Source organism: Rhinoraja longicauda, chromosome 3 (genome assembly GCF_053455715.1).
Source record: "Rhinoraja longicauda isolate Sanriku21f chromosome 3, sRhiLon1.1, whole genome shotgun sequence".
Lineage (NCBI taxonomy): Eukaryota > Metazoa > Chordata > Chondrichthyes > Rajiformes > Arhynchobatidae > Rhinoraja > Rhinoraja longicauda.
This window is the reverse complement of record NC_135955.1, coordinates 79,439,877-79,464,980: the sequence shown is the minus strand read 5'-3', so window position 1 is coordinate 79,464,980 and position 25,104 is coordinate 79,439,877. Positions and strand designations below refer to the sequence as shown.

Here is a 25,104-nt window from a genome sequence, read left to right as displayed (position 1 = left end):
AACAGCTAAACAAAAATGAAACCATACAGAACATGGATCTTTGTTTCCTTAACAAAATCTACAAAATTACAGCACCAAACTAAAAAAAAAGTCAGTACACCGTCAAGGAAAAAATCTTACAAAAATTGTTAAATATTGCACTTGGTTTCTAGAACATATTGGATTTTAAAATTAATTCCCAATTTTTTAACAAAAAAACAGGAAACTGGATTGAATACTGGACTGCAGAGTCCTTCGTCTTTTAAGTTGGGGATCGACCAATATTGAAATATATAGTTATATTTAAAAATCACGATTAAATTCAGATTCAGCAGATATCCGAAGTAAAGAACTCCATTCAAATATGTGCACTCATGATCTGAAATGAAAAAAACCCAAGCATTATCAGCAATGACCATGTTTGGTCTGCAAAGGGTGTGGAATAATTTTGATCGATCCCTTTAGTTTTTTGTAATTTTTTTTCTTATTCTATGGAAATCAGGTTTCATACGTGCTTAAGCAATTTGTTGATCCCTAGTTTGGAAAGAAAGAAATAAGGGTTACCCAAATAGAAACATCAAATGCCCTATAATGCCAAATACCCCACAAAACAATTCATACACCAGGGACACTCGCAAAATACCGTGAACCTCAATGCCCTCTCTGGAAGAAAAAAAATGATTAAGAAAATGTAACTAATTAACAGTCAAATCCTTCCACCAAACTATTCCACGTTGGTGCTGCACCCAAGTTTGGCAAAACAGAATAGCATACTTAAACTTTTTTTTTTACAAAAAGGCCACTTGTGGAATAAGACATTCGCTTCTGCAACTGATTTAACTGTGAGGAGGACTTGCGTTCACAACAGAAATGCCCACTTGACCTTGGTGAACAGTTAACGTCCAGTACGAAATGAAGTCCTCCAGACAAGACGCCAATTTTATTTTGTGCGTGTTAACAGGTTAACTAATTCTTGACCTGATACGTCGGGAAGAAGGTAACAAAATAGAAGGGATGTAACTACTGTCAAATATGGCGGCGGCAATGGTGGAAAATAGGAATTCAAAGTCCAACCATATTTTGCAATCGTCCCTCATTTTGAAACAGTGCAATTTAATCAAAACACAAAAGAATACCAACAATTTGGCAAGTGACAAATTCACCTGAGATTTGTGTGTTTTAGGCAGTCTGAAACACAAAGATACTGTGTATAGTAGAAATGCAACAAATAGGAAAACAAAAGACAGCTCTCCCGAGGAAGTCTTTGCAGTCTTACTCCAAGTTTTTGATCTGTTGCTATTCTACTATATTAGGTTGCAAAACAAGTAGCAACAAATATTGGCTTGAAGGCATTTGATGTTTGAAAAGAAGCCACAATTAGGTTGGTGTTGCAAGGCCAGCCTGAGAAGACAATACTGAGCACGTGCAAAGCAGGTACGGTCCAGGCTACATAACCTCAGTGCATTCCATCAGGTTGGTACACTGCTGACTTGATCTTCGAACTGTGCAGACCCCAGGCAAAAATCACTAACTTGATGTCTGCAGTCAACACAAATGAAAATGTAAAACAGCCATCATCAAGACTGAATGGAATATGAAGCGCAACACAAGCACTGAATAATATGTGCAAATTTCAGTTAAGGTTGAGACCCCAGGAAAATGGTGTTAAAAGTCATGGCAAACTGTGGCCACTGTTCACACTTCAGCTGCTTCTTGCATGTGCCCCACGAAAAAGTTACGATTTCATCTGGCATCTACAGCAGCTTTCCAAGCCACAGATTCCGGCTTTCATTAGCATTGGCTGTCTCTGTCTGTCCATTATCACAAAGCATCACTGAGCTTCCTTTTTTGCCTTGCGTTGAGTCTTCTGCCCTCAACGGTGCAGTGATGCATTTTTATAACCACAAAAGAACTGGCTCGATGGCCACATAAAGTCCATCAGCGGGTAGAACAATTTGTTGTGTTTGCTTCTCGGTTCTGACTTGACTGATCTGGATTAGGATCAATCTGCAAAATAGGAGATTTAAAAATTAATAAGAACCCAGCTGACAAGATTCAAATAGAACACAATTTAAGCACTGAATGTACTAACGATGTCACTATGAATCTAAGGAAAGTCATGTAGATCTTGCATATAGTTTTTGTGAATAAAGTCAGATGGCTGGGACAGGTCTAAGAGAGAAGGAGGCTCAAGCTCAATGTTATTAAAAATTCGAATCAATTTTGTAATCAATTAGTTAACCTCTACAGTTAAATTAGTTCAATTCTACTAAGTTCCTCAAATTTGTAACCAATTAGTTAACTTCTACAGATTCGCCGTAGAAAGCATTTTATCAGGGTGCATCACGGTTTGGGAGCAGCTCCATCCTACACTGCCTGAGATTGCAGAGAATTGTGGACGCAGCCCAGACCATCACACAAACAACCAACCTCCCTTCCATTAACACAATTTATATCTCATGCTGCCTCGGTAAGGCCACCAGCATAATCAAGAACAAGTCGCATCCCTGGCTACTCCCTCTTCTCCGCTCTCCCATCAGTCAAGAGGTATAAAAGAGTGTAAACGCACACTTTCAGATTCAGGGACAGTTTCCTCTCAGCTGTTATCAGGCATCTGAACCATCCGAACAACAACTAGAGAGGAGTCCTGAGCTACTATCTACCTCATTGGAGACCCTCAAACTATCTTTGATCGGTATTTACTGGACTGGCATTAAACGTTATTCCCTTCATCACATATTTGTACACTGTGGATGGATCGATTGTAATCATGTATTGTCTTTCCGCTGACTGGTTAGCACGCAACAAAAGCTTTTCACTGTACCTCGGTACACATGACAATAAACTGAACTCCAACTTAAACCACAATTTATGCTGATTTTGTCATTGGGAGCTTCTAATAAAATTGGGAATAGTATTGTTCAAGAGCAGCATGCAAAATAAAAAAATCCACAACCAGCATCATATAGACAGGGTTTGAAGCAACCATGACACGTTCTTACAGATTTTCATGCATTTAAATTAAAATGCTGGAGGCTTCAAACTATCTTATATGCAGAATAGGCACACAACTTTAAGAAAATGCAGATTTATTTATTTTTAATGCAGTTCATTCCGTTGCAGTTAAACAAAAAATTGCATTCATGGATCAAGATTTTAACAATAAATTAAAACTGGCTAGCATGCTGCTCAAATATGGTCATATTTTGTAGCAGTAAAAAAACCTGACATTGCCATTATTAGAGCCTGTGTGAAAGACCCTTCCGCCCAACTCATCCATGCCGACCAAGAAGCCCCATCGAAGCTTGTCCCATTTTCCTATATTTGGTTAATATCCCTCTAAACCTTTCCTATCCATGTACCCGTCCAAAGTGTCTTAAATACTGTTATAGTCCCTGCCTCCTCTGGCAGCTCATTCCATATACCCATCTCCTTTGGGTGAAACTATTATTCTGCAAAATAGAAGCAAGTATGGGATTTTGCAAATCTTAATATTTTCAGTGATCCAGCAGTGGCACAGCAGCGGAGGCTCTAGTTCGATCCCAACTACAGGTACTGTCTGTGCAGATTTGTACGTTCTCCCTGTGATCGCGTAGGTTTTCTCTGGGTGCTCTGGTTTCCTCCCCCATTCTAAAGATATGTAGGTTTCTGTAATTTGTCCCTTGTGTATAGGACAGAATGAGTGTATGGGTGATTGCTTTTCAGCGCAGACCGAATGGGCTGAAGGGCCTATTTCCACGCTGTATTTCTAAACTAAGCAGCATCCACCCCCCAATTTGGGATTCACCAAACTGCTTCAAATGTACTTAAACTGACGGAATTTTCACAAACTAATCACATGATAAAATACCATGGGAAACTGTAAAATCTTAATAAGAAGTAGTTTCAACTTTAAATAGTGTACTGAACTATAATTATTGGTTAGTTATTTAAGGCCTTAGCAGTTTACTAAATGTAGGTACATGAAGATTAACAAGAAGTGACGAGGAATTCGAGTTTAGCAATGGACGTGTTGGATGTCAGGGGAAAGTCTGCAACACCCAGACAGACGTGCCTAGACTTTTGAGAGCATTATATTCTTAGACAATAGGTGCAGGAGTAGGCCATTCAGCCCTTCGAGCCAGCACCGCCATTCAATATGATCAAGGCTGATCATTCACAATCAGTACCCCGTTCCTGCCTTCTCCCCATACCATTAGCATCAAAAACATGCCACATCATTGTAAAGACTATGCTCTGCATAGCAACAGTTCGCTGGACCTGCACATGTAGAGAAAAGATTGGGAGAAGGCTTGGGAACGTGTCCCATGTAGATGGGAAATGTTGGTTGGCCTGGGCATTTTGTGCTGAAGGGCCCGTTTCCACACTGCGTTCCTCTATGATTCCAAGTCAACTAATTCAATCTGTACTGAATCCTTGATGACATCACAATTGTCGTATCCAAAAAGATCATGTGGAGCTAGCTGGTGTCCAACAGCAGCGGTATGCTAAATCTTTGCTGCTAACTTATATATATATTTTTTTAAAGGTCAAAAGGAGGAGCCATTTCTTCACTGCTGACACCAAATTGTTAGCCTATTTAACCTAATGGGTTAAGAAAAGGTAGTTTATGTAAATTGGGCAACATTAGCAATATACAAGAGGTGAATCAGTTGAACAGATGGGTAGGTATAAGAGTTGGATGAAAAGCAAAAAAGGTTAGATACTGCTGGCATTGAAAGCTTAAAATGGGCAAAAGGAAGAGCTTAATGGTTTATGACATCTCCATATTATTAAATGGCTTAAAGAGCTGGAACATGAGAAAAATTGATGACTAAAAGATACCAACCCAATGTTGTGTTGTTTGGATGTAGTTGATTGGGAACATCCACGACACAAAATAACAAAAGATGGACATAAGAATTGGACTCGGCCAACAATCGATATCCAGAAGATCCATGAAAACAGCAGATACATTTAGCAATGGCAAAACTTTACATGGTCCTCAGTACAGAAATGGATGGAGTGAGAGGTTAAGAAAGGCCGAAAAAGTGCAGCAGAGGCAATGTGACTGGTGTTATAGAAATAGTTGAAGTGATTAGCTTTGTTCCGATCAACGAGACCAGATTGAATTCTATGACTACTGGTGCACCACATGCATCAGTGCTGGGATGCTAATGTGATATGTTAATAACCTGGATGTAAATGTAGGAGCAGGTTTAAAGATGACATGAAAACTGAGGATAGGGTGCTGGACTCAACCTTCCTTGAGGATAGCAAGGAATGCTGCTCACGGCTACTGTGGGATATCGTTCAAATGGAACGTTGGCAGATGGAATTTAATCTTGACAACTGCGAAGTGATGCATTTTAGGTGATCAAAGAGAGCTGGGAATATACAGTAAATGGCAGGATGTGAAAGAATGTTACTGAAGAGAATGACCTTGCAGTTCAAGTGCATTATTCCTTGAAAGTGACAACATGGATGGAATGGTGAAGGTGGGTCATATATAGCATGTGTATCTTCATAGGTGAAGGCATAGAATACAAGACTTGGGTTTAAAGGTGAGAGGAAAGAGTTTAAAGAGGATTTGAGAAAACGTATTTTTAGAAAGCAGATACTAGTGGATATCTGGAACACGCTGCCAGAGGTGCTGTTGAAATGATTTACAATCACCACATTTAAGAGATTTTGACAGGTGCTTGAATAGGCAAGGCATACAAGGATGCAGTTCCAGTGAAACCTTATGGAATTTGTATAAACAGGCAATAAGGTCAATATCGGCATGGTGAACCAAAGGGACATTTTCACTATGTCCCTATACCTCCCCCTCAACTCCGTCCAAGGAGTTTTAAGATGCGTTGGAGGTTCTCTTGCACCTCCTCCAACGTCATCTACTGTATCCGCTGTTCCAGGTGTGAACTCCTATATATCGGTGAGAGCAAGCGCAGGCTCAGCAATCGTTTCGCTGAACACCTCCACTCAGTCCACCTAAACCTATCTGATCTCCCGGTTCCTAAACACTTTAACCCCCCTTCCGATTCCCACAATTACCTTTCTGTCTTGGACCTCCTCCATTGTCAGAGTGAGGCCCAGTGCAAATTGGAGGAACCGCACCTCATATTTTGCTTGGGCAGCTTACACCCCAGTGGTATGAATGTTGACTTCTCTAACTTCAAGTAACTCTGGCTTTCACTCTCTCTCCATCCCTCCGCATTCCCAGTTCTCCAATCAGTCTGACTGTCCCTGATAACATTTTATCTGATTGCTTTGAAACCTTCTCTGAGGTAACAATGATCTATTCAACATTTTCCTTGATCTCCATCCCCTTTGATGTCTTTCTCACACTTTCTTATCTCTGTATCGCCCCCTCCCCCGACTCTCAGTCTGAAGGGTCTCGACCTGAAATGTCACCCATTCCTTCTCTCCAGAAATGCTGCCTGTCCCGGCTAAGTTACTCCAGCTTTTTGTGTGTATCACTGCTGTTCAACACTACAACTGATGCCGAGATACTTCACGAAAACACTAGGAAAATTTGAGTGCATAGGTTATTGGCATAAATCTTTGAAAGGCAATTTTATAATCCAATTGGTTGGGAAGATTTAGAGAATTTGTTAGTTTGGGACTTGGGCAGATGAAGGAATGACTAGCTAAAGTAGGAAGTGCGAGAGGCCAGCATTAGTGAAGAATAGATGTCTCAGCGTATCAGAGGAAGCCTCAGAGGTGGAAGGTGACACGATGAAAGGCAGTTTGTGAATATTACTTCCATTGGTGCATATTTGGATGGGTCAGTAATAAAAATGGCAAATAGAGCTGGTTTGGAAAAATAAAAACACAGGGTCACAATTGTTGAAATTAAGCAACTTTTTTTGTTTCATGATAGTTCTAATTAAGTTTTTTCATCTCTGGGCTGCCTGTACTGCCCAAGAAATTTAGACACGAGCATGCCTACTGCCCATGGTGAGACATAATGGTTACAGGCAGAGATGTGGCCAGATATACATAGACAGTCCACTTCCAGTAACTGCTGGAGAGCAATAAAGTCTACAACTAGAAAGGGTCCTGACATGGTTTTTACAAAGCCAACTTGCTGGATTCTTTCTTTGTGGTAATTGTAAATCTTCAAATGGGATCTTAAGGATGGAGTGGACAATGATTCCATGTGCATCGTAATTGAACATGGATCTTCTGGTCCCAAGATGGGAACATTCTTCCAACAATGTTCCAAAAAGGACAGATGATGCCCATGGCCGACCAAAGGAAGTTGGATTCAGATCATCAAAATCAGTGTCAGAGATGAGAACCTCACAGCACACGTCCAGTTTATCAACACACACAATTGTGGAAAAGACGGAGGGAGACCTGTTTCTTTGTTAAGGGTAGATCAAAGGAGCCAGACGTCTGGTCTATGGAAATTAAGGCACAAGTCCTTGCAGAAACATCCTTTATACCTTTCCCTAAGTCATGCTCTCAATAGTCATGGTTTAAACTGCAAAACCTCCTCTGGCCTCATTACCTTGGATATAGAGCTTGGAAGTAGGGACAGTTGTCTACTTCCATAGCCGCAGGACCAGTTATCGTATTTGGAGGTGCCAAACAAAATCAAGATTCAACAACTGTTTACGTTTTCCTCTTTGTTCCCAAGTACAAGAACTACACATGTCATAACATTAAATGCCTTCTAAAACAAGTTCTAATTGAATTAATTATCTATACCTAGAGATTCCAACTACTAAGAGGTCCATACCCCTTACTCTTCCAACTGACCAAAAATACTTACCTCTGAATATACAGGCGGAGGCTGGTACCTAAATTCCTGGATGTAGGCAAACAATGGTCCCTCGAACAATCTTTCTAATTCATCCCGTACTGCCGTTGTTGTAGCCAGATTATTTCGTCGTTGCTGCTCGGACACAATTTCTGCATAGCTGGGCGGAGCTAAAATGAAACATAGTCAATGGTTATTATTTAAAATGGCTAGCAATTAGTCCAGCCCACTGTGATGGCAATATTGCTTAGAATGCCAAACTTCTATTTGATCGGTTAAATAACGATCAGTTTAATTAGTTCATACACAACATTGCTGCATCTATCTGATACAGTTATTTCTGTTTATTGTCCCTCCACTTGAAAACATAAAACAGTACAGCACAGGAACAGGCCCTTCAGCCAACAATGTCTGCACTGAACATGATGCCAGGATCTCCATCACAGGAGACAGACTAGTGACTGACATCTACTATAAACCCACTGACTCGCACAGCTATCTGGACTACACTTCTTCCCACCCTGTCTCCTGCAAAAAGTCTATCCCTTACTCTCAATTCCCCCGTCTACGCCGCATCTGTGCCCGGGATGAGGTGTTTCACACTAGGGCATCAGAGATGTCCTCATTCTTCAGGAATCGGGGCTTCCCCTCTTCCATTATAGACGAGGCTCTCACTAGGGCCTCTTCTACATCCCGCAGCTCCGCTCTTGCTCCCCCTCCCCCCATTCGTAACAAGGACAGAATCCCCCTCGTTCTCACCTTCCACCCCATCAGCCAGCGTATCCAACAAATCATCCTCCAACATTTCCGTCACCTCCAACGGCATCCCACTACTGGCCACATCTTCCCATCCCCTCCCCTTTCTGCGTTCCGCAGAGACCGTTCCCTCCTTAACTCCCTGGTCCACTCGTCCCTACCTACCCAAACCACCCCATCCCCGGGCACTTTCCCCTGCCACCGCAGGAGATGCAACACCTGTCCCTTTGCCTCCCTCCTCAACTCCATCCAAGGACCCAAACAGTCTTTCCAGATGAGACAGAGGTTCACCTGCACCTCCTCCAACCTCATCTATTGTATCCGCTGCTCTAGATGTCAACTTCTTTACATTGGCGAAACCAAACGCAGGCTCAGCGATCGTTTCGCTGAACACCTTCGCTCAGTCCGCCTTAACCTGATCTCCCGGTGGCTGAGCACTTCAACTCCCCCTCCCAGTCTGACCTTTCTGTCATGGGCCTCCTCCAGTGCCATAGTGAGGCCCACCGGAAATTGGAGGAACAATACCTCATATTTCGCCTGGGCAGCTTGCAGCCCAGCGGTATGAACATTGACCTCCAACTTTAGATAGTTCCTCTGTCCCTCTCTTCCCCATCCCCTTCCCAGTTCTCCCTCTATCTTCCTGACATTGGCAAGTATGATGTTGTGGGAATCACTGAGACCTAGCTACAAGAGGACCAGGGCTGGGAACTGAATATTCAGGGGTAGGGGGTGGGGTCGCTCTGTTGGTGAGGAATGATATTCACTCCCTTGCAAAGGGTGACATAGAATCAGGAGATGTAGAATCAGTATGGATAGAAATTAGAAATTGTAAGGGTAAAAAGACCCTAATGGGAGTTATCTACAGGCCCCCAAACAGTAGCCTCGACATAGGGTGCAAGTTGAATCAGGAGCTAAAATTGGCATGTCGCAAATGTAATGCTACGGTGGTTATGGGAGATTTCAACATGCAGGTAGACTGGGAAAATCAGGTTGGTAATGGACCCCAGGAAAGAGAGTTTGTGGAGTGTCTCCGAGATGGATTCTGAGAACAGCTTGTACTGGAGTCTACTAGGGAGAAGGCATTTCTGGATTTAGTGTTGTGTAATGAACCAGATCTGATAAGGGGACTCGAGGTAAAAGAGCCATTAGGAGGCAGTGATCACAATATGATAAGTTTTACTCTACAAATTGAGAGGGAGAAGGGAAAATCGGAAGTGTCAGCAAAGGGGATTACAGCGGCATGAGGCAGGAGCTGGCCAGAATTGACTGGAAGGAGGCCCTAGCAGGGAAGACTGTGGAACAGCAATGGCAGGTATTCCTGGGAATAATGCAGAAGTCGCAGGATCAATTTATCCCAAAGAGGAGGAAAGATTCTAAGGGGAGTAAGAGACACCTGTGACTGACAAGGGAAGTCAAGGACAGCATAAACATAAAAGAGCAGAAGTACAACAAAGCAAAGAAGAGTGGGAAGCCAGAGGATTGGGACTATTTTAAAGAGCAACAGAAGATGACTAAGAAGGCAATACGGGGAGAAAAGATGAGGTATGAGGGTAAACTAGCCAATAATATAAAGGAGGATAGTAAAAGCTTTTTTAGGTATGTAAAGAGGAAAAAAATAGTCACGGCAAATGTGGGTTCCTTGAAGACAGAAGCAGGGGAATTTATTATGGGGAACAAGGAAATGGCAGATGAGTTGAACTGGTACTTTGGATCTGTCTTCACTAAGGAAGATACAAGCAATCTCCCAGATGTTCTAGTGGCAAGAGATTCTAGGGTGACGGAGGAACTGAAGGAAATCCACATTAGGCAGGAAATGGTGTTGGGTAGACTGATGGGACTGAAGGCTGATAAATCCCCAGGGCCCGATGGTCTGCATCCCAGAGTACTTAAGGAGGTGGCGCTAGAAATTGTGGACGCATTGGTGATCATTTTCCAATGTTCTATAGATTCAGGATCAGTTCCTGTGGATTGGAGGGTAGCTAATGTTGTCCCACTTTTTAAGAAAGGAGGGAGAGAGAAAACGGGAAATTATAGACCAGTTAGTTTTACATCAGTGGTGGGGAAGATGCTGGAGTCAATTATAAAAGACGAAATTGCGGAGCATTTGCATAGTAGTAACAGGATCGTTCCGAGTCAGCATGGATTTACGAAGGGGTAATCATGCTTGACTAATCTTCTGGAATTCTTTGAGGATGTAACTAGGAAAATTGACAGGGGAGAGCCGGTGGATGTGGTGTACCTTGACTTTCAGAAAGCTTTCGACAAGGTTCCACATAGGAGATTAGTGGGCAAAATTAGAGCACATGGTATTGGAGGTAGGGTAATGACATGGATGGAAAATTGGTTGACAGACAGAAAGCAAAGAGTGGGGATAAATGGGTCCCTTTCAGAATGGCAGGCAGTAACTAGTGGGGCACCGCAAGGCTCGGTGCTGGGACCGCAGCTATTTACAATATACATTAATGACTTGGATGAAGGGATTAAAAGTACATTTAGCAGATTTGCAGATGATACAAAGCTGGGTGGTAATGTGAACTATGGGGAAGATGCTATGAGGTTGCAGGGTAACTTGGACAGGTTGTGTGAGTGGGCGGATGCATGGCAGATGCAGTTTAATGTGGATAAGTGTGAGGTTATCCACTTTGGTGGTATGAATAGGAAGGCAGAGTATTATGTGAATGGTGTCAAGTTAGGAAAAGGGGATGTACAACGAGATCTGGGTGTCCTAGCGCATCAGTCACTGAAAGGAAGCATGCAGGTACAGCAGGCAGTGAAGAAAGCCAATGGAATGTTGGCCTTCATAACAAGAGGAGTTGAGTATAGGAGCAAAGAGGTCCTTCTGCAGTTGTACAGGGCCCTAGTGAGACCGCACCTGGAGTACTGTGTGCAGTTTTGGTCTCCAAATTTGAGGAAGGATATTCTTGCTATTGAGGGCGTGCTAGGTTTACTAGGTTAATTCCCGGAATGGCGGGACTGGAGCGACTAGGCTTGTATACACTGGAATTTAGAAGGATGAGAGGGGATCTTATCAAAACCTATAAGATTAAGGGGTTGGACACGTTAGAGGCAAGAAACATGTTCCCAATGTTCGGGGAGTCCAGCACTGTCCAGCATTTAGCACTGAGATGAAGAAAAACTTTTTCAGTCAGAGAGTTGTGAATCTGTGGAATTCTCTGCCTCAGAAGGCAGTGGAGGCCAATTCTCTGAATGCATTCAAGAGAGAGCTAGATAGAGCTCTTAAGGATAGCGGAGTCAGGGGGTATGGGGAGAAAGCAGGAACGGGGTACTGATTGAGAATGATCAGCCATGATCACATTGAATGGCGGTGCTGGCTCGAAGGTCCGAATGGCCCCCTCCTGCACCCATTGTCTATTGTCTCCACCTATATCCTTCCTTTGTCCCGCCCCCCTGACATCAGTCTGAAGAAGGGTCTCGACCCGAAACGTCACCCATTCCTTCTCTCCTGAGATGCTGCCTGACCTGCTGAGTTACTCCAGCATTTTCTGAAATAAATGATGCCAAGTTAAATGAATCTCCTCTACCTGCATACCCCTCCATAGTCATGTGCCTTTCCAAAAGCCTCTTAAATGCCACTATTTGTATACGTGTCTAGCAGTACATCTCAGGCACCCACCACCCACTGTATAAAAGACATCATCCTGACACTCATTTAAACTTTGCTGCTCTCACCTTATAGCCATGCCCTTTAGCCATGGGCATCTCCAAGACTTGAGACTCTTGCTCATTGCTGCTTCTAAGTGGTTGTTTGACCCAGCTGCCAAATAGTGGGCGATGCTCATTATGGATTTCAAACTTTCTGGAGTTTTCACCTACCTTCAGGTCGTTCAGGCAGTGCAAGACTCAACCAGTTCAAATTCATGCTACACTGGCTGCTGACGCTGGATGTCCTGCTACCGAAGGGATGCAAAGGAATCGTTCCAATGACTAGCGGTAAATTTAAAGTTAAATTCATTGCCCCTGGGATGTCCACGTAGACCTACGAGAAAAAAATAGGGAGATTTTAATTGCCGATTCATTCTCCTTCACCTTTCCATCTTACTCCCCTTGCCCCTCTTCTTCAGAGGGTGGTAACTCATGTTGGAGCATGGTTCCAATGGCAGCAGCACAGCCCTGTGGTACCTCACCCAAGTGGCTACATTTCACATGAACACCTGGATAATGAAGGTGGTTGTGCCATTACCGGGGTCCAACTAATACAGTTTCCAATATATTTCCATACACATGCACTTCCAGCATGCCCGCTGGATAGCAATCTGTAGAACAGGAAACTTGATCAGTTTTGTTAGGCAAATACTAACCCCTGAATTTTGGAAACATTGAGGCCAAAAGTAGTGCCTTCACCAATGTCCGGCTGATATCATTCATATTGGTAGAACTGGAACCAAAATTGTGAGAGCTTCCCTGTCTGTGAAGCTCACAACGTACTCTGGTGTGCATCAGCCCTATGAGCTTTGGGAGAAGGCACTGCAATTAACCCCAGAATGCTCCACTACTGAAAAGACAAGGTTAAATGCCAAGAGTTGTATTCAGAAGTATAGTGATACACTATTCATTAAAACTTGGGTCTCTTCTCAAAAAAAGTCTGTATTTGAAAGCAACTTTTGTAGACTTTCAGAAATATTTTACTGTGTGCAGTTTACTTTTGTTCCTAATGGTTTGGATGTGTGTGTTCAAATAAGAATTCCTTCCAATTTTCTCCCCCGCCACCATCCTCCACCAATGGTTTTGATTCTTGTCCAATATTGGATAGCTGCTAACCACAACCTTAATAGTTCACATGTGGTAACCACGTTTCATTCGGGACCCCTCATAGTTGCAAGTTATTTAATACAAAGGGCATCACAAATCCTGTCCTCAATTTATGCTTCTATATCAATCACTTAAGTTGGAGGTAAAGTTTTTGATAAGTGATCACGAACTCCAGCTGATTGTTTTTCTCATCAATTCTTCATTCAGATTAATGCGGGGAATAAAAATATTATGTCAGTTAAGGATGTCTAATCTTTATGTAGGGTATATAGAGAATCTGCAACTTCGATATATGGTGTATGGAACTGTTTTTAAACACTCTAGCCTTGCATTTTCATTTCAAGGAAAATTACACAAAAATTAAACAATTTAAATTTGCATTCATACATCCACAGGGAGTTGAAAAGTGCATTAGATTAAGACTGCCTACGAAGTGGAGGGAAAACAAAAACAATTGACTGGAGTTTTAATGCAAGACTATTTTCTAATTCAGAACAAATATCTTCATTTCTGAATCGTAGAGCTTTACAGAAAGGAATTTTTTGATTTGACCACACAGTAACAAGTGTGCATTTCTTTTTAAAAAACGTTGTTGGTACTAAACTCCCTGTAGGAAACCACAGTATATCCTCAAACTCACACACTTTTGGAGAAGGACGTTAACGAGGTTAGATTTTTAAAACACATCGTGGTAACGCACTCTAGAGTGGTCACGGTTAAACTAGCTACCGAGGAACAAAAAAAAAGTGCAGCAGAGGTTTGCACTGGCAAGTTACTCGAGAAAGGACAAATTCTTCCAAAATATAAAATGACATTATTCCCAGGACAGTGAGTTTCCAATCTCAACCGGGCCAGCACAGGAGGGATAAGTGGAAGCTAACTGTCTCCCCGTAAGAATAATTTAAAAAAATGTTTCAACAGTTTTAAAAACAGGGCAAGTCACCCCGCGCACCTCCTGACAGCCGGTTACAGAGCGGCATTGGCCTGGGAGCAGGTCACCTTCACGCCCTCTTGGCCGGGATGTAGTGCGGGTTGATCTAGATAAGGGAGAAAATAATTTTTTAAATGGGAAAGAAATATACACAAACATTAAAAAGACACTAAATTTTTTTTTTTGTCTCTACAACACCTGCATTCACAAACGTTACCTGGGGAAAAGGGAATTTTGCACTCTTCAAGCTTACAGCAGGAAACCTAAAAAGGGTTAGGAAAAATATCAAGAGCATGAAAAATTCCCATACAGTTTCTTGGGCCTTCCTTGACAGCCAATTTCACACCTTGGACACATAATTCGGAGGGAAACTGGCTGCTAAAGGATCCCCACTTATCTACAATGTTCCTACAACTAAATATACTTAACCAAAGACTCGGGAATGGGGAAAAGAAGAAAACAAAAAGGTAAACAGAAACTGAAGAAAATGATCACATGGTAAACCACCTTCTTTAAGAGGTCCGTCCGGTGTTACCAATGAAATGTTTTTCACGCATCATTTTGTAATGTCAGCACGCAATTCAACACCTACCGTTAGTGAGTACTCCACGTGAATTATACTGCAGTCGACAATCGACGGCGATACTGGTGGAATTTTCAGTAGTTTTCCATTCCAACTTTCTGTTTTACCAGACGACAGTGATTCTCCTCTCAAGTTGGCTACGAGGTGTTTAACTTCCTTCATTTTCCCTTTGGCATAGAAAGTCTGTGTTTGGTAAATGGCTGCCTTTGGCACAACCATGCGGGAAGAACAATTCTCAATTTCTGCAAATATGTGAATTGATTCACCTGCACAGGAAGAGACACACAGTGCACAATGTAATTTGTGTCACTATGTCTACAATATGTATTCAGTCTCATTAAAGACAATAATTTAAAGTGCCATTTAAACAACATGTATTCATCAACATATTCATCAGCAGTCTTCTAAATTGATAGTATTTGTGCCTTAATACTGTCTACCAAAAATGGTAATATTAACAGCATTGATCCCAGTACGAGTTATGGAAATCTGAACGCATTTTATTATCTTCATAGTAAAAATGTGATGGAACAAAATAAGTAAATATTTTAATTTACTAAAAATTAAAAAGAAAAGATTTGGAAAGAAAACAGATTTAACTAAATTTGTTGGCTATTGCCATCACGAAATAACTCTGTGGATAATCTCTCTGACTTCCACCTGAGATTGGTGACTGAATCTGGTATCAGCCATCTCTGGTATTTGATCAGGGCAAAATCAAATCTTGGTTGGAAGACATATGCTAGAGGGCTATTCGATAAAGGTTAACTGACAATAGTCAAGCCTAATCCTCTCCTCAACAGAATTTAAGACAGCTGTAATTTTCAGGAAGGGCAAGTTGAAGTACGACTGATTTGACCAAAATTGGGAACAAGAAAGCCAATTATTTCCCCCTCCCCCGGCCTTGTCGATTTGCAATGAATACAATTGAAGCACCAATCCAGCTACCTGGCTGATTCATTAATTAATCAAAGACCAAGGATTGAAATAATTTTTCAGTGCTCCAGATTTTTACCTGGTGTGTAGCCCTTGCGTTCGATTTTGGCACTTAGGGATATTGGGCCTGAGGAACAGAACCAGCAACAAAGAGTTTTCTCTTTTGTGCCTGCCTGTGGTGACTGCAAAAAGAACAGAAAGCACATTAAATACCCCTGCTCCCTTCAGAATAGACAGTCTCTCAGGATGACATATGGTGGTACATTAATAGCAAACTAGCTGACAATCTATGCTATGCACTTTCAAGTGCAAGATATTAATGGTTTATATGGAGCAGTGCACAAGTGGTGCATAATGCCCGTCCCCTTAACTGGTGGATAGTATTCTACATATTGTCTAGACAAGTTAAAATTAATACCACTTAAGTATTATAGGTCTTTTGGTTAATTCTCAACATCAGATGTATTTTTAAAAAAATTGTGAGCATTGTTCACAAAGGTGACCTCCACTTCATGAATATTTGCACAAAGGAGCACTAATTCTCCCAATGTTAAATCGCAAGAACTGCATTATGCGGGCAAGTCAGTGTCTAGATTAAACCATGATGATATCTGTTGTGGCACATTCTTACATTTACACAGTATGTCCAACGCTCCAATTTCCAATATATTTTCTAGCCTAATCTGACAAAAGTCACACTATTTCCCATTTGTAACGTTGATGTTTCAGTTTATCCATTCTCAATAACATGTTCATTTTAGTAATTATAATGCTCAATTTAGAGTTGGACTTTGAATATAAATTGGCAATGGCAAGGTTAGAGGAGTTTACAACTTCTCAGTGTTTTGTTTTAAATCTTGATAAGAGGGTTTGTTTCGTAGTTATCTCTCATTGGGGAACTTTTATCAGTGTCGTGGAGTTAATTATTTCAAACTCTTGAAATATATTAAATATTCATTATCAATCGGTCATAACTTTAAATACTATACCAATCTATTCACAATAATGGAAAGCCTATATTTACTCTATGAAGAATTTAATAATTGCTATCTAGTGTTTCAGACATTAGAAATATTTTTTTTATTGTAACCACTTGGTTTTAATTACAGGGCCCTACTGTGCATTCGTTAAATTGAGTTAAAAATTGACCTGTAGGGAAAATGTACAAAGTTTCACAGTGAGACGTTTCCAAAGCTTTCAAACACTCACCAACAACAATGGTGTGTTAATGTCAATGTGTTCAAAGACTGTAAATTCTTTCTTCACTTTCATTACCAACATCCACGGCCTGTGCAATTCAGCTTTCACCCAATAGCGCACACTGCCATATTTGCCTTCAAAGGAGGTAGCTAATGGTCTGTCAGGTAATAAAGAACCAGTCAATGGCAGCAACTAACAGAACAGCACAAGTCAACTTCTTTGGGATCAACCAATACAATAAAGTTTTTTCAAAATTCAGCGAGGTTACCCTGTTGAAATTATTGTAATTATATGTGCAACATGCTGGGAACCTTCATTGTGCAATTGAAGATGTTCAGTTTCCGGTATAGTAGGGTGGAAGAGAAGATGATGCAAACTAGGAAAGTGAAGCCAGGTACTGACAAAGGTTTTCCCTCAGCTACCTTTCTTCTGGTTTTGCAGGGCACAGATGCAAATAAGTTATTTACATTGGTTTGGAGAGACCAAACCTGCTGATAAATATCCAATTGAAAAATTCAGAGAACAACAAAGTGCTGAAAACAGGAAACTCGCTATTGCAAGGAATAAATAGTTCAGGTGTTCAGCATTTTAGGAGAATTGGATCAACAAAAGTAGAATGGATTAGTCATGCTGATAGAGTTAGAAGAATTAAACAGTGGGACAGATCCTCAGGGCCAAATACCCTGCTTCTGTGCTGTACACCTTCTGTAATTTTATGTTGATTTTCATGTGGATTAATCACTAACAAATGGAGCCCAGAATAGACTCATTTGGATTAAAAAAATTCTGTAGTGGGAAAACCTTAAAGCTGTTACTCTCAAAGGAGAACATCATATGGTCTGAACAGGCGTCTTCATCAGAATCACAAATAAGTCTAGGGCTTCTCTACCGTCGCTAAGAAAAATCACCCAAAACACAGATTTATAACAGAAACCTACAATTATTTGAAAATATTTAAATTTCCAGAAGCACATAAGAAGGAAGCAAAAAATTAAAAGCGCAAATCTTACATTTGTGGAAGCTCAAAGTTGAATGGATATTCATGTCTGCCTGAAGGTATTATGGTGAGGTCTTCTTCAGATTCATCATCATCTAAAAAATGTACAAAATAATTTAAATTAGCAAACATTTTATTTTACATACCAAAAGAATCAGATTTTTAAAAAAAGTTATAGAATAAAACAATCAACAGTTGATTTGGAACATACAAGTAAAATAACATTGATTTAGAAAAATAACTGCAGCTCAAAAACATAGGAAAGATTTATGCCAGAAACTTGATGTTTAGTTCTTTCGTGGGATGCAGATGTTGCTGGAAGTGTATTTAGTGTACATCTTATATCCCTCTGATCTGTTAATTATAGCACATATTAATGAATTTGGTGGAACACTTTAAGCCAGATCGGGTAAGGACAGATTCTTTTTCCGAAGGACATTAGTTTAAAAAAAAAACAATAACCTGATCATTCCATCGGTACATGACTGAAGCTAGCTCTACTTCCAGATAGATTGAAGTTTTTGAACTTTAGTTTCTGGATACCATGGATTCAAATATATAACTCTAGATCGATAGCTGATGGCCAGTAATTTACACTTGCACAGGTAAACTTGCGTAATGGAAATGCAAACAGGACCAGCTTTAATTGATATATATTGATGCTTTAATTCACTGTATAAACAACTGTATCCACAAATGTCAAGGACATATTATTATTTCATGGGCATCAGTGTATCAGTTGCCCATTCTGGATTGCCCTGAAAAGTCACCTTCATCGCGAACTCCTGGTAAAAGTTTTATTCAACTAGCTAATTAAGTTAGAGGCCAGTTAAGATATCTCCACAATAATGTGTGGCCAGAATCAGGCGCACAGCATTCCTGCTGTGAAAAGTAGTTGAATTACTTCCATGGAGGACATTATTTCACTTTATTTTCTCATGGCAAAGCTGAAGCAATAATGTTAGGAGCATTAGCCAAATACTAATCAATTAACTTTTGAGTTTGTTTGCAAATTAATAGTGAATGCAGGAAAGACGAGTCACACCATGGCCACTCCCTCTTCTCCCCTCGGTTAAAAGGCACACCTTCAGATTCAGGGACAGTATCTTGCCAGCTGTTATCAGGCAACTGAACCATCCTATAACAACAAGAAAGCAGTCCTGAATCCTGAACTACTATCTACCTCGTTGGAGACCCTTGTACTATATTTGATCGGACTTTACTGGCTTTATCTTGCACTAAACGTGCATCTGTACACTGTGAATGGCTCGATTGGAATCATGTATTGTCTTTCCGCTGACTGGTTTGCGCGCAACAAAAGCTTTTCATTGTACCTCAGTACACATGACAATAAACTAAACTCAACTAAAGACTTTAAAAAAAACTTGCTCTTTTAATTATACTGGTCTTGATAATCTAGTGTGGAATTAGCAACTTCCTTCTGGCCCCTAGATACCGACAGCACCCAGCCTCTGTACCCCTATTGGAGATGGGGAACGTACAGTGAATCTGATTGTTTGTAGTTACTAGGCGATCTCCAGCGAGTTGGTCCTATCAGGAACCACAGGGTCCAAAGTAGCTCCACCCCACACAGCCACCGTCGAGCCTTCGGGAATTTAATAATTTTACGATAAACAACTTGACCTTCATTATTCTCCTCAATGACGCGACCTGAACTCAAACTACATTTCATTTCATTTCCATATATATATATTAAGCTATATCTTTTCTGACGGACACCAGGGCAAAATAATGCAGACCAATTCTGTGTCTGTGACAACCTGATGCTGGTTTCCATTTGCTGGTGACCCTTTGCAACAGTGCACCTGTCTCATTTGAAAATCCCCTTTTCGTTGAAGAGGGAATTTTAAAAGGCGTGGTTTAAATAGGACTCATTAGCTTCTGTAACACTTTTTTTGCAAGGACACCATCGCATCCAATTATGAACGACCAGCTACATTTAAGGTTTTAAAAAAATATATAGATATATCTAGATATTTAAAAAATATAGATATATAAAATATGTCTTAAATTGTTACAATTTGTCTGTTACAATTTGTTTCGTTGGGTTGCTGTTGTTTAAATTAACTAAATTATTGCATCGTATGGGAGGCGCATTCCCAATCTCGTTGTACCCCTGTACAATGACAAGATATATTGTATTGTATTGTATATAAAACATATATATAATACAATATAGATATTAAAAAAATATATAGATATATATATATATAAAAAATATATATAGATAAATATATAAATACTGTGTGTATTTTGCATTAAACCCCCCTTTGTGCAGTAGCTGCTTTCCAGTGAGATCGTGTTCCAGATTCGTTGCCTCCGCCTTTTCTGCCAGCTCAGCAGACTGAGCTTTTTTTTTTGCAGTGGAGCGGTAAACAAGTAGCGAGCTGTCAATCAGGTCGGCAGCAGGCGGAGAGGCTGCGAGCGGAGAGAGCCGGCCTGAACCGGTGCGAACAGCCCAGCGCAGCCGCATCCACATGGTATTCATCAGCAACAGGACACACACTGCACAGCGTAACCCGCCGTGCTGGCTGACAGGCTGGCGTCGGGGCAATGGGAGGGGCCGTGCTTAACTTACAGTGAGCTAGGCAGGCATTGCATTGCAAAGGCAGCTCTGCAAATCGCGACTGCATGTGCAGCTTGTTCAAGTGCATTGCACAAAATAGCATGTCCTCTCCCCCCACACACACAAATTAAATGCCCACAAACGTTAATGCATTTTTTTTTTAAAGCTCTCAAACATCCAAGCATTTTTTTTTTAATGGCTCACAAACGTCAATGCATTTTAAAAAATGCTCTCAAACGTCAATGCATTTCAAAAAAAGCTCAAATGTCAATGCAATTCAAAAAAATGCTCTCAAACGTCAATGCATTTCAAAAAAAAGCTCAAATGTGAATGAAATTCAAAAAAATGTTCTCAAACGTCAATGCATTTCAAAAAAAAGTTCAAATGTCTGAATTTCAAAAAAATGTTCTCAAACGTCAATGCATTTTTAAAAAAAGCCTCTCATACGTCAATGCATTTTTGTTTAAAAGCCTCTCAAACGACAATGCATTTTAATTCCTACTCATTCCCCACCTCCAGTTCAAATATTTAGCACCTGTAGTTGGCAAGATTCTTATATAGAGTTGCTGTCAGAATTGATGGTACAGAGGGAGTGTGGAAACAAGCCCTTCGGCCCAAATTGCCCACACCGGCCAACATGTCCCAATCACACGAGTCCCACCTGCCTGCGTTTGGCTCATACCCCTCCAAACCTATCCATGTACCATGATCCATTATGGGAAATAGAGTCATTGCTTTTACTCACAGGAATAAAATGCATGCAATAGAATTGAATACAATGCAAATTGCATATTTTGGATGTATTATTACTAAGGCAGTTTGGCTGTTGCCCTCCCTGAAACGTTTTAAACTCTTTATCCAGAGAGGGTTTTTTTTGTTGCAAATGTGACTTGAGGCAGAAGAAGGGATGTGACTGGCAACTCCATTGACTAATGAAAAGTTAACAGCGCCTTAGCAACAGTCTAACAAATAGCACGACCAATCGGCGCTCTGGGGAGGGGCAACTGCAACGAAGCTTAACTGAGCGACAGAAACTTGAGTAAGATAATAATGAACGAAAACTCAATTACAAAAAAAAGGAAAATGTGAAATTCTTATTGCAAACATTCGAAGACGTCCACTGACTTCTCTAAGCTACCGCAGCATGCGTGTCAATAACTATTTTCTAGAGATTGCAAATAAAAAATCCATTTGGCACAATGCTAATTATTTTCTTACATATTAAGTAAAACGCAGCGAGTTCAAAATAAACGCATATGCAAAAGAGACCAAAATTATATATTCAATGCATCATGGCAAAATTGGAATAGAATATCACAATTTCATTGCAAAACTTAATATTGTGGCACATCGGTCAAAATCCCATCAATGTGTGGGGATAAAATTATAATTTAATGCAAAATGAACATTTTCACTGGCAATGTACATATTAAACAAAGGTGTAAAGTAGCTGTTGCAAATTGTTTTTCTGCAAAAAAGCATTAAGTCATCCTCACCATCTGACAGTGTGGACCAATGGGCGAAGAGAAGTCTCACAGCAACCGCCCCCCCTCCCCCAATACTTGTCCCAAACAGGATTGAACCGCTTTGAACAAAGGGTGGAAACTTAGGAAAACAACTAACCATTAAAAATAAAAACGATGCAGTAGCTACATTAGATTTGCAAAGGTATAATGCAAAACTTGCACTGTCAACGTTATTGCGACAAGATATGTTCTTGTATAAATCCACAGAATAAAATTCATTTGCTGTCACAGTACCTCATCGAAGTGATACTCCAATGATATTAGGTGTTACTGTATGCTGCTGTAAATTGTAAATTTAGATTAAATAATAGACAATTGATAGTCACTACATTAGCTGCTTGTATGACAAAAAAAACGTTAAATTCTGACTTGAAGTCACAGATTTAACGTGGAAGCCATTGCATGCAGGCAGGGCATTATATAAAGTACTGCAGTTATAAGATTTGTTCTACTGTAACATTTCTGCATGGTTCTCAAGGTCTAAGAAGAACCCAAAAAAACCTCAAAGCTTGGGGGAAAAAACAAAAAGCTTGGAGTTTGCTTGGCTGCGATTCTGCAGATGTGAATTTGGGGGTTGTATCACAAATTACATAACGTTCACAGGGACAAAAAGGGGGGGTTGAAATCTCAACGAATCGGTGAGATAGAATTGTAAAAAACAAAACAAGTGAGATATTAACAATTTGTTTCAGACTTGGTATCAGGCTTGCTATCCAACCTGGTCAAAGTCCCACCACTTTTGACAAACAAACTGCCAGTGAAAAGTGATCCATCTGCAGGATGTCGAACTTTTGCATCCATAGTGTCTTTTTACGGATGGGATAATAATAATATGCATTTTTTTTTCTTTTTCTTGGATATGACCAACGACGAGATTGCTAAAACACCTTGCATTAAGATAGAGTTACACAGTGAGATACAAAGAAAGACATCGGCACAATGCAAAACTTGCAGGTCATATTTTAAAGCCAGCAGTGTATGACATTCCAAGCTTACTTACCTCTCTCGTGTCCGATTAATGGGTCTTTGTGGTTGAAATACTCCACTTCTTCGGTGTAGTTTTGAGTGTAGGCAGTGTTAGAACCAGCATTTCGCGATTCTGTCCAGCGCACTTTCGCCTGCCCTCTCCCATGGATTGCAAGAGATCTTACCCTGATTTCACCAGTGACTTCGATAGTCACTCGTCCGGAGACTGAATCTCCACTGGCATAGACTGGGATGTTGTTCTCATTGGGACAGTCATAGCTTATTGTAAAACTCCTCACCTTTCCCAGCACCATGGTTATATATCTATGTGTAGATATATAGATATATGTGTGTGTTAGTGTGTGTGTGTGTGTGTGAGTATAAAAATGTACAAAAATGGAGATCTGAAAAATGGGATCCTCACACTCACACACTCACACACACCACTGATCAATGCCTTTGGCTGCAAAAGCTGCAGGCGCGACCAGTGGGATATTAAAAACGAGCATCTGGATCCGGACAGTCGGAGATGCTGTGCCCCGGCTTTTGGTCTGCACAAAAGACGGGGGTATCATACCTACCACCTCACTTAAAACGGGTTTTTTTTGTGAAAAACAACCCGAGTGCGCCTGTGCGTGATTCACTCTGCTTCCGCCTTCAGAGTGCAGGGCTGCTTGCTTGCTGCCAGCTGATCAACAGCTGATTGAGGTCATTCCCACAAAAGCTCCCCCCATCCCAGCAAAGCAAGAAGAGGGGGGAGGGGGGAGGGGGGAGGGGGGGGGGGGGACAGGCAGGAATCATCAAATGCAACAAAAAATTCACACATGCACCATCTCTTTTTTTTTTTAAAAAATTAAAAAAAAATTCACACAATTCATTACATTAAACGAAAAAATACCCAGCCTAATTTTTTTTTTTTTTTGCACCGACGAGCGTACAAAAGGGCATACAAAACCCAACCAATTCAATGCACACATGGCGCCACATGGCGGCTTGAAGAAGTGACAATATTAATCACACAAATAATTAGTCTCGACCCGAAACGTCACCCATTCCTTCTCGCCTGACCTGCTGAGTTACTCCAGCATTTTGTGAAATAAATACCTTCGATTTGTACCAGCATCTGCAGTCACAATATTAATCACACAGGATGCATCCGCAGGGGCATTGAGCATTGCATTTGTTAGTCCTTTGAATGCGAATGTAACTTTTATTCCGCAAACTAAACTAAACACGGTGAATACTAAAGGATATTGTAAGATCACAGAAAACTGCTAGCCAGGGTTGTTGCAATTGCCGGAGACGCATAATTCTCTTCCAGTTGGTCTTCTGTATCTCCCGCCACCTCGTGGTCGTTTCTGGTAATATTCAATTACACAAACTTACATATGAAGTAGTTTTAGTTTTAGTTTTAGTATTTACTAGACCAAGTGGGCCCAAACCTCTCTCAATCTGAATCTTTATTGTCATTCAAAATGAATTGAACGAAAATCATTTGCCACGCAGCCACAACAGTACAGAGTAAAAGACACAAGACACACAATTTTAACACAAACATCCATCACAGTGACTCCTCCAGACAGCCCCTCACTCTGATGGAAGGCAAGAAAAATTCTTCTCTCTTCCCCCATGCTTCTCCCACGGACAGCCCCCTGCATTGGTGCAGCACCCTGCCCTCCCCCTTCCCCTCTCTCCTCAACCCCCCCCCCTCCCCTCTCCCTTCTCCCCCACTTCCCCCTTCCCCCCTCCCTCCCCCTCCACTCCTTTTAAACTAAAAAATGTGAATAACTTTAAAAATATAACACCGATTTCAATAAAACTACTTGCATTATCACTAAAGTGACAACAGTGAGTAAGGTGGGCCTAAAATTGTCGCGCTATCGTGTACCGTTTTGGCTGAAGTTCAGTCACAAACAAGATAACAAACGAGAGTTTTAGTATATAGATTTTATATTCTGCATACTTTTCTAACTCTCTTCTGAATCACTGTTGTTTTGAGCTTTTTTTCCACATTCGAAACTTTCAGTTACCGATTCCAAAATCTTTACTTTTAATGAGCACATGAGTTAATTATATAAAGGGTGCAAAATGGAACATTGGAAGATAAAATCTATCCATACTGTTGT

The 25,104-nt window shown here is 40.8% G+C and overlaps 1 protein-coding gene across 4 annotated transcripts; it reads right to left on the bottom strand.

The window, feature by feature from the left end:
- arrdc3a (arrestin domain containing 3a) lies at positions 1-24,268 on the bottom strand. 4 transcript variants are annotated; one of them, XM_078396511.1, is made up of 8 exons: positions 24,083-24,268; positions 17,913-17,994; positions 16,912-17,059; positions 15,782-15,884; positions 14,776-15,032; positions 12,317-12,479; positions 7,739-7,896; positions 1-1,986 (listed from the first exon to the last, which is right to left on the bottom strand). In XM_078396511.1, exons 1-8 carry the CDS (start codon positions 24,099-24,101, stop codon positions 1,918-1,920), a joined length of 999 nt encoding a protein of 332 aa, XP_078252637.1. In that variant the 5' UTR covers positions 24,102-24,268; the 3' UTR covers positions 1-1,917. The 4 variants fall into 4 exon arrangements, with proteins under 4 accessions (XP_078252637.1, XP_078252636.1, XP_078252639.1 ...); XM_078396510.1 differs by lacking the exon at positions 24,083-24,268 and adding an exon at positions 23,013-23,636; XM_078396512.1 differs by lacking the exons at positions 1-1,986; positions 7,739-7,896; positions 24,083-24,268 and adding exons at positions 14,205-14,289; positions 14,401-14,446; positions 23,013-23,645 and having other exon boundaries at positions 12,346-12,479.
- Positions 24,269-25,104: the final 836 nt, after the last annotated feature.